This window comes from Bombus pascuorum, chromosome 10 (genome assembly GCF_905332965.1).
Source record: "Bombus pascuorum chromosome 10, iyBomPasc1.1, whole genome shotgun sequence".
Classification (NCBI taxonomy): Eukaryota; Metazoa; Arthropoda; class Insecta; order Hymenoptera; family Apidae; genus Bombus; species Bombus pascuorum.
The window spans coordinates 9,235,832-9,252,286 of record NC_083497.1 but is presented as its reverse complement, the minus strand read 5'-3'; the positions used below and the strand labels follow the sequence as shown (position 1 = coordinate 9,252,286).

At 35.7% G+C, this 16,455-nt stretch overlaps 2 protein-coding genes and 1 long non-coding RNA gene across 6 annotated transcripts in view; 1 reads left to right on the top strand and 2 right to left on the bottom strand.

The window, feature by feature from the left end:
* LOC132911272 (basement membrane-specific heparan sulfate proteoglycan core protein-like) overlaps nucleotides 1-16,455 on the top strand; it is a 175,786-nt gene that overhangs the window by 33,700 nt on the left and 125,631 nt on the right. The window lies entirely within an intron of this gene.
* On the bottom strand, nucleotides 952-6,680 carry LOC132911358 (uncharacterized). Its single transcript, XM_060967974.1, has 6 exons — nucleotides 6,545-6,680; nucleotides 4,383-4,639; nucleotides 3,909-4,172; nucleotides 3,096-3,229; nucleotides 2,848-3,013; nucleotides 952-2,362 (listed from the first exon to the last, which is right to left on the bottom strand). The coding sequence occupies exons 2-6, from the start codon at nucleotides 4,635-4,637 to the stop codon at nucleotides 1,964-1,966; spliced, it is 1,218 nt and encodes a 405-aa protein (XP_060823957.1). The 5' UTR covers nucleotides 4,638-4,639; nucleotides 6,545-6,680; the 3' UTR covers nucleotides 952-1,963.
* LOC132911290 (uncharacterized) overlaps nucleotides 15,197-16,455 on the bottom strand; it is a 31,604-nt gene continuing 30,345 nt past the window's right edge. The window contains exon 2 of the long non-coding RNA XR_009658952.1: nucleotides 15,197-15,560. This is a non-coding gene — a long non-coding RNA (uncharacterized LOC132911290). The remainder of the gene's footprint in view (nucleotides 15,561-16,455) is intronic.

The following is a 16,455-nucleotide window of genomic DNA, read 5'->3' as shown; positions in this document are numbered from 1 at the left end:
TCGTGTTAAAAAATGAAATCCAGATAGAGAACGTCATCCTGGAAATGTTATAACAAATGCGTTATTTCGAATATTTTTTTTTAATTATTATTATTCCGCGTGCATATAATATGCGCACGGATTGTGCCGCATGTGACGAAAATATATAAAATATTCAGTTGTTAATAATTAAAACAAATATATCTAAGTTCCATTCAATATAAATTTGCTTAAAAATCCGCGGTTTATTTATTATATCTTTCTATCTGACGTGCACACGGTTTCATTCTTGTTTATTTAAATTTTTCACAACTAAATGAACATCAGGAGTGATCATGGCGCGTTTTGCCAAGCGTAAACCGACTAATCTTTCGTACGTATGAAACAGGAAGCTTTATCGCGTTAGACGGAAGAATTTCAGGGAAAATTGGAAACGATTTTCCTCATACCACGAAAATGTACCGCGTATTTTTTTCATCCGAGTTTCCGTTCCCGTGTTCGTCCGTAGATTTGCCCGTCAGTCCCGCGGCACCGCTCTGAAAGTGCAATTAATCCGTAAAATAGGTATGCGCGGTGTGCAACGCATGTTCAACAGCAATTTCATCGTCCAGGCTTCTCTTTGTCCGTACCGAAACGGTCATACGGTATACGCGAGGAAACGTGACACGGACATTTATTCAAAACACCACGACACGTTTCGTTTGCACGACGCGAAAGTGCAATTCGCTCCTAAATCTTTCCCCGCTGCAGCCAAGGGAAGATTTACGCGTGTGACACAATGACTGTTTCAATGACAGCGTGAATAATACAAAGGAGAATGAAAAAAGGGACAAAGTTCATTTAAGACTTATCTCATATATTAAATCAGGGCAAAGTTATTGCTTTCTTCCTTTCCATTCGCTTTCTTGTTTCTTTTTTTTTCTTTCTTTCTTTAGAAACAAATAAAATATAACGATGAATGATCAAGGTGGATACTATTCGTTTATTTTATTCCTTATTTTCTTCTTTTTTTTTTTTTGTTGTACTCAAAGGGAAACAAAGTCAGTGTTGGTAATATACAAAGTATAAAGTAATTCATTACTTGCTACGTTGACAATTAGACAACACGAATAATAAAAATAATCGTTTTGTCCTAGTTTTCGCTATCGATTGTACGAGTTTGAAGTATTTAACATCTAGTTTAATACCATGTTAATTATATTACACTCGACGAAACTTATGATACTGTATTGCTGAATTTGTACTATCGACTGGTGGACTAAAAAATATTTTGTAAATTGAATTACTGGTCGTTAAACCGACCAATCTTATCTTACGTTGCCTACGAAAGACGTTGAACTTTGGTTTCATGAGCCTTGTAACGATAATGTTGAAATTCGACTAAATAATGACAAACGAGTGCCATTGTAAGCTCGTTCCAGCGTCGGAATGACTATAATTTACAACAAACCACGATTCCACAACCAACAACGTAATACCCAAATACAATATGCAGTTAGCTAACCCTTTTCTGCCCAACCTTCTACGGTCTAGTATTGTCGAATGAAAATAACGGAGAATTTTGACGACTAAGTTGATGGCAGTAACGAGAATCTGATGCAGAGTAAACATCAAAAAGACATGCTATATAAAAGATAACACGTACCATACAATTAATTAGAAAATGAACGAAATGTTTTTCGGTTTAAAGCTCGTCTGAACTTTTTCCCTTTCTTCTCTCATTGCTCCCATCAACAGCGCACAACATATACGTACGTACCAGTAATTATCAAATTTAAACAGACATAATGCATAATTCTAATTAAAACATTTGCGAAATATGAAACTTCAATAAAAAACTAAACGAGATACTTTTAATATACTCAAATACTTCCATATTAAAATAATTCCTACGGTAGAAAACATTTATAAAAAATATTTCACCGAAAATGGTTAACTCTGTCGTAGTTGTCTATAATCAAAATCCTAGTTTAGGCTTTATATATTAATCTAATAAGCCTGCTGCGTCGAATTTCTCTAATCGTTTCAACAATATCCTTTGGAACAGCGGATTTTTGTACCCAGGATGTTGATAATTGTTTATATCTTCCAGCAAGCTGTCCAGACCCTGCGCATCCTCTTTATGAACCAAAGCGAACGGCAACGTGGTCATCGATGATATCATCCCGTATACGAGTCGTTCGCTCATGTACTTTTGTATTTCCTTCAAGGTAGGCGGTTGCGTTTTGCAACCGATTTTCTTCATGGTGGCAGCCAAAGTTCGCTGGTACTCTTCGACTAGAGAATCGGTACCGTTGTTGGAAATTTCCTCGTTGATGCTAGTGTTGAGGAAGTAGAGCAGGTCGATTGCCGGTGAAGTGTAGACAGAGATTTGGAAATCCACCTGCAATGTCGATCGAATTTCGATCGATGTGAGCTGGTACGAATTGAATTGGAAATGAAATCTGTGCAACGCGACGAGGAACGAAAGAAGCATGCGAGGGTTCGTGTTTAGGAAATCATCGTAGTCGAGAGTTTGTGCCCGTAGGCCCTCGTCTCCACGGGACAGGTGGGGAATGTACCTAAACGCGATCGAATGGGATTTATTGCATTATTCATAATGCAGCGTCTTCCACCAACGTGAAATCAGGATCTTTCTCTTCTCGGCCTTTCGCGTTAAACTAAATGTTTAGTAATACCATGTTGTCGAATTAATTAAACGTAGTACGTTATGCAACACGATTATTATGCAATGGAAAGTGTTAATAACGTTTAGTAATCTCACTGTATTGAATTGAATCGTTGTTGAATAACCGAATACGTAGTACGTAACGTGAAATGACGATAATGTGTTTAAAAAATGTATTAAAAGTATGTGTAATTACTTACGAAAATGTGATCGATAGGTTTGTCGTTTTTGTCGTATCGGAACATCATGTTGTTCGTCCATGCGTCACCGTGGTTAATGACGTTGAACTCATCGTCCTTGCGTCTCATTGACTCCAAGCCCCTTTTATACACTTTTTCAGAGAAGTTTCTAACTTTTTCCGCGTACCTGGAGACATCAGGAACTTTCGACACGTCGTCATCGATTCATTTCCAATAGTATAATAATTACGTGTTTTTATTAGTTTCACCTTTTTCCATTTTGTGGCCAGCTTTCCATTGCTTTTGCAAGAGAGATGCACGAGATTTTAAAGAACTGCACTATGTCCTTTGTAGTTGCATCATGGAACATTCCTCTCCAATATAATTCTTTTTGTTTTGGTTCCTACGGAAGCACAGATTATCGAAGTATTTAACATAGTATCTCTTAATTGCTATTTTATTAAATATTAATATTAATTAGTATTAAGAAAAATTAATTTGCTTAACCATTTTACTGCTTAGTCGATATTGCAGCTGATAAAAATTACATTTTTAACTTGTTGGTATCTGAGCCTAATGCAGAGTTATTTTATACAAATTTTACTATTAAGCCAAACGAAGAGAAATGTATGTTTGGTGTGCTAAATGTGTAATTGAAAATCAAATTATAAGAGAAGTACTTTTCACGCTGTGATGTAACCTTAAGTAGTCTTGGTTCGAAAAATTGTTTCATATAGGAGTCACAAGTAATTTAAAGATTAACGTAAGAACAATAAGACAAATTGAAATATACATGAAACACAGAAGTACATATACAAATGATCAAATCATGGTTCTGTAACTATGTTACTTTAGTGAGCACTGAAAAGATTAATAATAAATATGATGATCAGATTGCGGATCTTCATCTATGGGAATAAAGATGCAAAAATATTTGAATAGAATATTTGATAGATGATACTATTTTCTGCCAATATCATATTCTTTTAATCGTATTCACAAACAAGATACTAACGTATATAAACATCCGTAGCTTAATTACGATTTATAAATTGAAATCTATCGTTCGTCAGAATCATTACCTTCTCGCATAAGGCGACTGACGCAGCATGGAATCTCGCCAATCCTTGAATAGCCAGTATACAATGATCCATATCGAGACCAAGTAGACGATTGGCCATACGAAATCCTAGTGGAGCCAGATCCTCCAGTATCAAGCACATCGGTCGTTCCATTTTTATGTAATAAGCATGTGCACTTAAACGTTTGTCTAATAATTTGTTCATCTTTCGCAGTGTATTTGTCATCATGAAGATTTCAAAGTCGAAGATTTGTATGTCCACGATCTTAGAAAACGTTCAGAAATATCTGTCGTGAGATAATATAAGATGTGAAGTCGCCTATCCACATTCTTTATAAGTACAACCTGTCCACACACATTCTACCATTTTTAATAATTAAAAGTTCGTAATAAAGATAGTTTGTTAGATTAGAAAGCTTATTGTTCGGTTACTTAGGAAAGTATCTTTGAAAAGTTTTCATTTGTAAGTGTTTACCATTTCTTTCCTTGGTCCCTCGGCTATCGGCTCGAACTTGAACAAAAGCGACTTTTTTTCTTTGACATAAGTTTTGCCCTCTTTTCGCGTGAAGTCCGCCACCACTCTTACTAGATCACTAGCGTAGTTGTCACCTACGGCAGTCGCAGGTTTCGAAATTATATCGGTCACATGGATGGTACTGTCGAGCTCGGCAAATCGTAGGACCCTCTCGGTGAAATCGGCGTTCAGCCATGTCAGTGTCTCGTGGGCCATTTCTGAAATTGGAATAGGAATTGCAGAATTTCATCGGCGAATCATTGTTCTTGGTGGAGCGTCAGGAAACACGGAAACGATCCCTTATAGTAACTTATTGTTCAGGGCCAGATTTACGATATCGTGGTTTCCTTTCGTTTTCATTTCGTCCCTATCTCCTTTCCACTCTTTTTAACCTTCTCATCTGTTTTTTCTCTCTTTATGTACATATAAATACGTACATATATATATCTACATTCGCCTCTCTTTCTTCGATTTGTACTCCCTTTCGACTCGACGATTTCCTCTTCGAGCCTCGATATTCACAGGGATCGTTTCTCGCGTTCGAGATCGCTGTTTCAATTAGAAACGTAATGGAACGAGGCGTCTCCTTTTCATCCCGCCTCCTGCTTTCCCCTTTCGGCGGTTTCCGAGCGATGCAGCACGTTTCACTGCCGAAGGTTCCATCGAACGCGATCGAATCGTGGTATTTTAAGGAAATTTACGACCGGTCTCTCTGGAACGCGAACAAAAGAATGCGTTCCTTTTTTTCATTTCTTCTCTTTTTACCATTTTTTTCTTTTTTTGTCTTTGGCCACGATCAACATTCTCGAAGGACGAGAAACTTTTGTACCAGCAAGTTCGCGAACGTTTCGAGAGATTTAAATCAGAAGTCGAATAGTGTACACGGAACTTTTTAATGGCCATGGATACAGAGGATTTTAACTAAGTGTATTTAACCAAAGTTTCAACGATCACGTGGAATGTGCTGGTGCGAAAGTTAAAGTGGAAGATAAGAGAGAACATTTGGAAAAGTACATAATTCGTTGTACATATCGATAAAGTTTCGTTTTGATATCGATTAACTGAAAAGGATTGAAAATAACTGTGCCACTATTCGAGGTTATCGAACGCTTTTTAGATCACGCGAGGGCACTTAGTATGAATCGTACGGTTGATTATTCTCGCGGAGAGGAACGAAGAAATCGAGGGCAAGCGATTATGACGTTCCTCTTTTAGAAATCCGGTTCTTACTTTTTTCCTAGTTCGAACATATACATACATAACGTAGAAAATGTATTTGAGTCTGTTATTATTTACAACACTCCATATACGTATATATGTATATATATATATACAACATCTCCTGATATCCTATAGCGTAGAATTTGTTCTTTAAAAATTCAATTTCATTTAACATATCCAAGCGTGATTAATGATTTCTTGAAAATATTGAATTGAGAATGTATTTGAGTCCATGATTATTCACGGAACTGTACGTACATAAATATAAAACGATCTCTTATTCTAGCGATGACTCAACCGTTCCGTAAAGCGCCAACAGCATAAAATACAGTTTCACGGTTTGACAAAATTAAAAAAACTTAATACTCACTTATGATCGTTAAATATATTAATACATTTTAATGATTTATTTACTAGTTTCGGTTTGACGAGGCTGTCGACAGACTGTGATACATAAACATTAATCACGCAATTAGAGTGGAAACAAATTCTTTTCGTTTTAAAATTCCATTGAACACGTTCGATTCGTTTTTATTCCTTCCATTCGCTCACAAAAGTCATCATATTACTTTGACATTATCTGAACCTTCGGTAGTGTTGCCAAATATTTTATTCTTCGCCGTTTAATATCATTGGTTGATTTTCCACTATATCGTACACTGTGTAGTTTGCATGCCAGATATTCTACGCAATTGGAATAAGAAACTCGAGAGTGATGTGAATTGAACAAACTCGAAGAGCACACGAGTCGTAAAAAAGCAAACACGATTGCTTTCGCTCGTACCTGTTTCACTAGTTTCACTCGCTTTTCGTAAATCTTTTTGTAATACCTTGCACTGATGAATCTGGCGCGTTACTTTACAAGAAACCACGAAAAATGTAGGTTATCATCGGACACTAACCTGCGAGAGATTGAAGCAAATGATTTAAGGCGCGTACACGAAACAATAATCACTGCACTCTGCCTCCGTGAACGTCTGATACGGAGTGAGCTACGCGGAATAGACGTGTCAGGTTTTATACGGCCGATCGCATATTATTTATTCTCCAATCAGAATTTGCCCGGACCGTGGACGTCATCTATCGTGAAACTGTCTGATAACAATTAAGCTGAGTAAGATGTGTTCGACAAATAGCATAGCCACTCGGGATTCAGTGCTGCTCGAAAAATTACTGTTTCGAATAACTTGGAGATAATCACAATTTCTAAATATTTGAGAAGCGTGTCACTTCTTTAGCTTCTAACTGGACTTTCATTTCGGATATCTATTATAATTAACCTTTAATGTTCTAGCGTAAACGAGACGTATCTGGAGCAAATTATTTTGATACGAACAAGATACATACTTAGGCTAACGAAAATATTTGAACACTCATAAAAACTTTCTTTCGATGCATTACATACAAAACATTTTTTACATTACTGTAACGAGGTACGATGATCATGATTGCATTGATAAATACACGTAATACCTATATTCATAAAGAATCGTCCGAGGTAATACTTTTACAATGAACGTCTGATAACTTCTGTATACATTTTCAAATTGGTTTCACATTTTACTAACAGAATTATTAATATTAATTACATGTTAAAATATATATATATATAGAACATTTCTGTGATAAATATTCGAATATTTTCGCGAATCAGTGTAGGTGACTGATAACGAGAATAATGAATGGACCGCGGAAATTTATGTAAATTCATATTTTTACTCGTATAATTAAAAATGTAGAATTTAGACGGAAATACTACCTGCTAGATGTAACAAATATTGATGAGCGGATCGATCGTAATTCGATAGACGAAGAAGAAATAGAAAAAAAAGTCTTTTTAGTATTCTATTTTAGATGTTTCGCATATCTTCCTACGTTATGTGCATTTTATATATTTTTGTATTTTCCATTAAAAAATAAGTCTAAACGTGGATCGGGATCCATTTATATCAGCTGACAAGAGATTTCTTTATTTCCGTAATTTACGCTGGTGTGGTACATCGCATTAGCGACTCCTTGATAGTTTGTTCACGATGTGCATCGTGGCTCATTGCGATAAGAGTTGCGAAATAACAGTGGAATTCAGTGTACTGAGTTTGAATGCATCGATGGGAAGATTCGCGATGGCACACGTCATGATTATGCAGATGTCATCCTTATAGGGATGCCTCTATCGTGACGTATTGTTTCCTCAATTTTGATGGGAGAGATCGATTGGAGCAAACGATAAAATAAGCGTTGTTTTCAACGTGTGGAAACATCTCATTCATAGTGTTCATTCAGTGCGCGATTATCCATCCACTGCGAAGAAATTAAACTGGAGATTGATACAGCTCGTCACGTAGCCGCTGCACCCATGGCTATTAATTTAAACCATCACGCAGCTAATTATTCAGTCGACTTCTTACGTTAAATTTATCAGGTAGCATTTTTTATAAATTGCAAATTGCATTTCCTGAGCCTTGTCGCGCATAACGAGATTAATATTATTAATGAAATTTTATTACTTACAGATTACAAGTTACAAGGATTAAGAAGTATCCTTGTGTATAGTTAACAAGTATTGTAATAGAAAAAATGAAATTTTACAAGTCAATTTTTATAATTTATAAATTACATGATTACCTTCTTCCACAAAGAATCATAAAATTGTAAAAAAACTGACCTCTGATCTACAACTTGTAACTTGTCAATTTACTGATATTATTGATCAATTTTAATTAAAATTATCGATTAAAATTATCGTGTATGTTATATGATTCATTTGTTAGGAAATAAATTGTTTACACGATCTCACGGGAATGTTCGAGTATTTCCTTAATTATAATTCCTTAATCGTAATTTCGTTGTAAAAATTTGCAAATGTGTATGTACAAGAAATTTATTGCCAATATTATGGATGCACTAGGTAAGAAAACTAGCATGAATAAAACATACAATTCACGCATCTTACGCATAAAATTATCAGCTGATACTCTAAACCTGTATGTAAATAGTGTCATTAAACATTGTCTTATTGAATATTCCGGTTTAATGATACGATGAATAATTGACTGTTGAAATATTCTATTTTATTTTAATAGTATTTTGCTAATTTTTCATGGACATTTTCATATTCGTTTCAAATTTTACTCACGCAATCACGATAATCGTAATGCTAATGAAACTGTTCGTTGCATGCTAATAAAATTTCAAAATGTTTCTTGTAACACGCATCTTAAGCTATGCTACGATATGTATAGTCACAAAAGCTATCTATAATCCGTAACACATCCAGATGATTATTTATTGTTAGACTGCGAAGTTTTACTCGAATTTATCTCTTTATCGTGCAAACACAAAGAAATGAATTCCAAATAAAAACTTATTTTACCCTTTGGATATTTGACATATCCTCTCATATCTTGTACCTAATTCTGTATCTAAATTTCTGTGCTATTAATATATCTCCGCAAATGCATAAAAAGTACTCAGTCTACTTGCTAAAAAACGCTTAGCAAAACGGTAGCATAGATAATCCTAAATCTCAAGCTTTTCAACGAACTATATTCGTAAAACGATAAATTCTTTACTGTTCTAATTTATGGAGTTAATCGACGTGGCTTCTGAGCGACTTATACATAAAAGAATTTACATAACGAAGAATAAAATTCAACTTGCAGAATTGTTGGTCATAGAGACGACGTTGATGAACATTGGTTGTCTGGTCCCCATTGGAGACAGTGTCAGTGTTACCGAAGCGACACTCCCACGCGAACTTGAAGCGTTTACGTAACCGACAAACACGTTTATTGTGTTGAGGTTGAAGGAAGTCAATTGGCGCTGTTATGAAATCCCCCTCATCTGACCGTAGGGATCGCGGCGATTGTACAAGTCGCTGCCTTCATTATCATCGTCATGGGCAGTATTGTACGGTTTCGTAATAGCGAATGATCATATAAAACTATTTAATTTTTATCGCGTGATCGGTGATGTTTTTATATGTGAAGGAAGCTTCACATATTTCCTGCAATCGCTCACAAATTCCATGTTTGGATTTCTGCGTAACCTCTTGATTACTTTTTTTTTTTTTTATCTCTGAAAGTGTAATTTGACAAGAGGGACGCTCCTATTGATAAAGCAATTACATAAGGTTGATAATAAAAGTAACGTAAAAACAACATGTAAAATTAAATTTTTATAATTAGTAACGAAAGTTATAATAGCAAAAGTAAATCAAATTTAGTCAAATCAGTCTTAACGCGCGCAAACGAACATCACAGGCAAAGAAGGCTTTATAGGTAATTCTTTTAATTCAATAAATTCCCTGGTCCTCCTTGTCATGATCTCCTTTGGAAATAGAAATGAAGCTATACATAAAAGGATAAGAGACCTTCGCGCGAAGAAATAGATAGTCAAATGATGAATTAATTCGTCTTTCCTGGTTAACAGTCTAAAAGAGAATCTTGAGGCTGTGAGAGGCGGGACGAGACTGGTTCTGTTATAAGTGCAGCCTGTGACCACTATCAGACTCAATTTGTTAACACGTGACGACAAATCGGAGAACTACGATCATTCAATTATTATTGGTGAAACAGAGTGAAACGGCGCGATAAAGAAATGTATGCAATGGAATTTTATAGCCACTTTTATGCATAATCTTGGGATAGGAAGCGATTGCATTCACGGCACATGGCTCAATACGCGTCTCCGAGCGGAGTATACGATCTCGCATACTGTTCTTCATCCTTGTCCATTTTAATCGTTCCGAAGGAAACGCCGATAAGGGCAATACCAAATGCATTCGATTGGCCTGAATCGCGAAACAGGCGCGTGACCAAAATTATACAGCTGCGCGTAATTCTAGAATTCTAGCACGTACCAGTCACAATCCGGCCGATTTATTTACATGAGCCGATTAAATAGAGCCATCCACTAGTTTTCAATTACATTATTCAACGATAGCTTGCCGCGAATCGTGTCGATCCTGACGTGGTCGTCGAAAATTCCAATTACTATCGACGATAACCGACGAAATATTGGATCATATGCCACGTGGAACATTGTTTTTTTGTTTCTCAATAATACAGTATGTTATTCTTATCGTAGACACTTCAACAGGTGTATAGTTTAAAAAATTGGTCGTTATAGTTGGTTTTATCTTTCTCCTTAAATCGAGTGAGAAATTTTATTTTGCGTGACTGTGGTTTTTCGTATGGGAACAGCACAATGGTTCAGATTCGAAAAAAAGTTTTTAAATCCACGAAAAAGTAATTCGGAAGCTTTCATGATGACGATCTTCGTACATGTTTCAATAATGTACACGTAACCAGGTCTTCTGCAGAAAAGAATGTTACGGCAGAATTCTTCTATGGGCGTTACATAATTTAACAATTTTCGTGAAATCTTTTGATTTCAATGAATTTTCAGGGTGGACTGAAACAAGAAGATCAAAAAGGTTCCTAGTCAGTATGCTTGTCGTTATTGTCTGAAGTAAAATAAATGATTTATGTTGAATATTGGCAAAACGGCGAATGTTCCAATTGCAAACTTGTTCCAATTTCATTCCTTTTTCGGTAATTAATTCGATAAGTACGAGAAACTCGTCATAAAAACAAAATAAATTGTTCAGTTTGATGTAGATGACAACGATAAACATACTAATTAAGAATCTTCTTGATTTTTCTATTACAGTCTACTCGATAGCCTTGATTACCTACGTCAGCGAAGCACGAGTTCTAAACATGTGTTTATTGCGGGCGAGATAAAAGCAAGGGACAATTAATTAAAGCTGTCTTAAATTTTGCAACATTTACAAGAGAATGCACTCTTAAATATTATTAAAATGAAATCAAATGAAATGATCAATACATCGTTGAGTGAAGATTCGTATTTAAGAAGATTACCCTTATTTTCATAATTTAAAATCTAAAAGTACACTGCATATTTCATTCCACGACACATTCTATCTTATCATCAATTTTTTCCTCGATGCACATATTAATCGTGACAACTTTAACAACAGAATGTGACGACGGTTCAAACAAAATGTTGACTTTAGACCTTATCGAGAGTTAGATTGTAGTCACATGATATGAACATCTTGAAAATTCAATATTTGTGCTTAAACACAAATTCGTAGGAATATTCCTAGATGCGAGTATATAATTAGGCTTTATGTTGCCTTCGGTTCGTGTAAAGGAATAAACATGAAACATCTCTTATCCTCATTATGTAATATACTATAAACGTACATCGTGAGAAGGCGTTACGTTACTTGCGTCGAATCGGCCTTGAGCTTGCGCTATATTGATAGACATACATGGTAATCTACATACATTACAAGTCTCTTCTGTTTAACCTTGAGAGGGGGTTTACTAAAACAGGAAACTGCAATCGAATGAATATTTGCGGTGATCATAATCGAAATCTTTAGAGTGATGATTACAGCCGCGTTTGATGTATGGCGTTTAACTAATCCATTCATTATAGATAATGAAGAAAAAGTTGATATTACTATCATTATTTAAGAAGAAACTCACATCAGCTCGTTAAGCAGTTTTTGTTTCTTTTTTTTTTTTATCAAAATCAAAACGTTCTTTCGCAATATATTGGAGTTCATAAGAGTGTTCGATCATTTATAACAAATTGTTATGAACATGTACGTAGCGATATAAAATATTTTGAAATTTCATTAGTATTTTACAAATTGAAATACTTTTACGAACCACTGAATAACTCTGATTCTGAAAAAAAAAAATATGATTTCAAAATTTACCAGACATCGATACGTTTAACGTTATTAATCGACCTCAGTATCTTTAATTTCATCGATTTTGATGAATGATTCAGCGTAGCGTGCTACGTGGCGTCGATCCAAGTTGCTATATTAACCAAGCAATGAGAAAAAACATCACAACATTGGTCACGGTTTGATACGAACGCCGCGCTGAATTATCGGACCGTTGCGCAATGAAAAATTATATCGCTATATACGAAGTGAATTTACAATCGCTCCGTTTTATCGATATCGCCGTATGGCCACCGAATGATGCTTTAAACCGGCGCGGAATATACGATGCAATTTCTATAACGCCCTGAAGCTTTGATAAGTGGAATTTTATTCTTAGAATATCGTGAAATCGAGAGATTAATGCGAACGGCTTGGTGTTGTTATAGAGAAAAAATAATATTTTATGGTATCTTTAACTTTAACGATATCGTTTGATATCTGATTATTCGAGATAAGTTGAGGATGCTACTGTGTAAAAAAGGATAGCCGACACATCTTATCTTAATATTGTCAATTTCAGAGTACATACGTTATCAGGAACTTCCAATTGAATCAAAAGATACACACGTAAACATCTCCAACACTTAGACATTTAATATTTGATGATTCAACATGACATGAAAGTAAAACAGAAAAGTCATTGTAGCATGTAAATTTTTTAATCATATAAACCTCTTAGCTTGTATAATTGTCATCAAGTCAGATGAAGCCATAATTTCGTTGATACAGTATCATCATAAAGCAGACAAAATTTTAAAATTAAACGTTTGATCACTCGAGATGACTTAAAAATATTTCAAGAAGCATGACGAGTCATTAAAACACAATGATAATGCGACTATTAAAATACGCATTATTTAGACACTATTATCTGGATTTTTTGCTTTTACTAGAATTTTTTATTTTTCGCTGTACATATACTTTTATCTAAAATAGGCTTGTGAGTGTGTTGTGCACTCGTCACTGAATTACTCGTTTACTTTTCTGCTTCTTTATTCATTCATTCATTCATTTATTTATTATTTATACTTTGATATAACAGATTAACATACCTGACGGAAGAACAAAATGGCAAAAGAAAGAAAGGAAATAAAAAGGAGCAGCAAATGCATATGCGTATGATATACAAGAAGTGAGGAAAAGGACGAGGATAGACACGAATAAGAATCAACGAATTATCAAGAAGGCCCAGCAAATAACGCAGAAAGATAGAACAAATATTAATACTATGGATAAATATTATTAATAATTATATCGATGTGTTAATATAAAAAGACTCTGACTAATTACTTTTGCATATAGTGCTACGAAAGAGGCTAAATTACAAAATTACATGCGATCATGCCATATTTCAAACTATACATTACCCACACATTATTAAAAAAAATTCAACAAAGAGCATCGTGCCACAAATATACCGGTCCCAGTTGTATAACTATCGCTTGTCTTTCCACGAAGTAACGAGGAATTCATTAGCGAGCATAAAAAGAAACCGTACCCAGAAGGATCGTTTTCCAGGAACATCGAGCTACGATATTACCAGGAACCAGTGAAAGGAGCATCAATTCTTGTTGGATGCAGGCGTAATACCGGCATGCGCCGCGCTTGGAAGAGTATTTTGTAACTCTTTCTTTACCAGCACGCGCTTGGTAACTGCGTAAGAATAAACGTTTAGTGTTATCGCGGTCATCGAACGTGATCCTGAGACGCTGCTGGAAGGCTCGTAATCGCCCGGTATGTTCGAATATCGAGTTCGAATATCAATAAAAGCTGCCGCTAAGTCGTCGCGAAACGCGCGACGCGATTGCAAGCACTTGGCTTGAATACAGTCGTTACATTTTCTACCACCCGAGGTCCTAGGTGTTCATCCCGTTCGCGCAGACATCCCTTTCGAGTCTTCTTCGTTTATTCCCTGGCCGATCCTCTGCTCCTTCGAAACCGTACTCCGTTTGCTTCCCGTTCGAGACAATTGTACGACGAGACGAGAAAGGTTACCCCCAGCCAGGCCGACTTTTACCAATTGTAGTTCGAACTTCGTAGAAAAGAGACGCTTTTATCGCTTTTATGGCTAGAGAGAGAAAGAGAGCGGATTTGCAAGAGAAACAGAGGGTCGATCGATGCTGCGAACGTGCCAGGTAGAATAGGGAAAAGGGACTTACATTCTTTTCGATGTTCTTGCTCGGTATTAAATAAAGACAAACGTGGGATAAAAAGGTAATAAGGATTTCGTTTTTGAAATACGATATCGATAGCGTTTGTATATGTACAGTATCGTTTAAAAGTTTCACTTGCTTGGTTTTAACAAGATGTAGTCTAATCGAGTACTACAGGAAAAAAGACTTTATGATGGACATTGTGACACACTTTGCGACTGAAAAGAAGTATTTTAATGTAATATAGATAAAATAGGGGAGGTTCTACTGGGTGTAGTCAAAGGTGTAATTGTTAAAACGAACAATATTTCAATATTTTCAATATTTTAATATTATAAGCAGCAATATTTTGCATATTATAGGGAGGTTGAAGAAATTTGTGTCGTGTCATCAAAATGTACACTCTGCCGATTCCATGAAAATACGGTAAATAGACAAGCACCGCTCCTAAATATCAAATTCAAATGCTGTTATTTTGAATTGTTCTTACGCGCCACCAAGTACATGATTTATGGCATCCTTGAATATTTTGCGCTTCTCTTTCCACAGTTCATGGCCGTACAAATCAAACGACCGCTTCAAACTTTCGAAATTTCACCTTCTCTCGTACTGTTTAGAAAGTGACGTAAGGATTTACAATTCAAATTATTTGACGTTCGTACAAGGATCGATAAGTTGATGAACATATTGACTGATAGAGAGGGATAATATTTGGTAATAACAAAACGAAATAATTAGGGTCTTCGTTACAATAAAATATACTTGAAGAGATTGTCGATACGATTTGTAGGTTTTTATTTATTAACGTGGAAATTTTCTACATTACTGTATATTCGATGTAACGCGCACAGCGATGCCTTGAAAATTTTCCAAGTGATCGCCTGCTACGATATTCGCCCCTTGCCAGAATACTTTATTCAAAGAATTCGCTTTGTGTCGTTATCGTTGCTGCGCCCTTCTTCGTGAAGTTAATCCAATCACCCCCTGCCGGGTCTGCAAAATTTCCAGTCGATGTCGGTAAAAGAACAGAAGCCCCCGGAAGAAGGGCTGGCTCGTTTTTGGAGCCACTCAATTTCACGTCGAGGCTCGCAATTTTCTTTATCTTCTCTATTGCAGCGTGTATCTTCTTTAAATAATGATAAACCGTAACGTGTTTGTTAGCAGAGTGTTGCAAACTCGATTAGATAACACTGCTATGACGTATCAAGATGGAAGAAAAATGACACGTATGTACTTCACGATTGTTTAATTATTATTAGTTACCGCGATAGAGATGATTTCCCTGTTATTTCATTGATTGCCTACCAAGCCGCGTTTATCGTGCCTCGCGTGTTATATAACATCGCAGTATAATTGAAATTTGTTTTCAACTGAATCTATTAATCACTTACAGTGATAATTTAAAGTGTTGATTTCCTAAGTTATTTTTTTCTATTAAATTTATACATTCCATTGATAAGATCAAAACGAAAGGATAAACGATATAAGAAAAATCTCATCCATGTACTTAAAAAAAAAAATTGCAGAAAGTCTGTCAAAAATTATGAATTAATCATTTTCTCTTGAAAGAGTTTTCATCTATATCTCCGTATCTGCTCCATCTGGAGCACACGAGGAAGTGTTTCTTGGTAAAGTTTATAGCAGGATCGTAAAGCTAGTTTTCAGTCGGAACCTTAAGGGGCACGAGCAATTGCATTTAGGATTTTTAGTTTACTTCGCACTTGATAGACAGGCACATGCTGTAACCTCTGTATTTCCGAAGGGTTCTTTGAAACCATATTGTGACGGTACAAGTTGTCGAGCTTATCTGATCTGGCGGAGTAGCAAGAAAACCTTTCAAGAAAACCGAACACTTTACATGCATTCGGGTATCTCCCGACCCTTACCA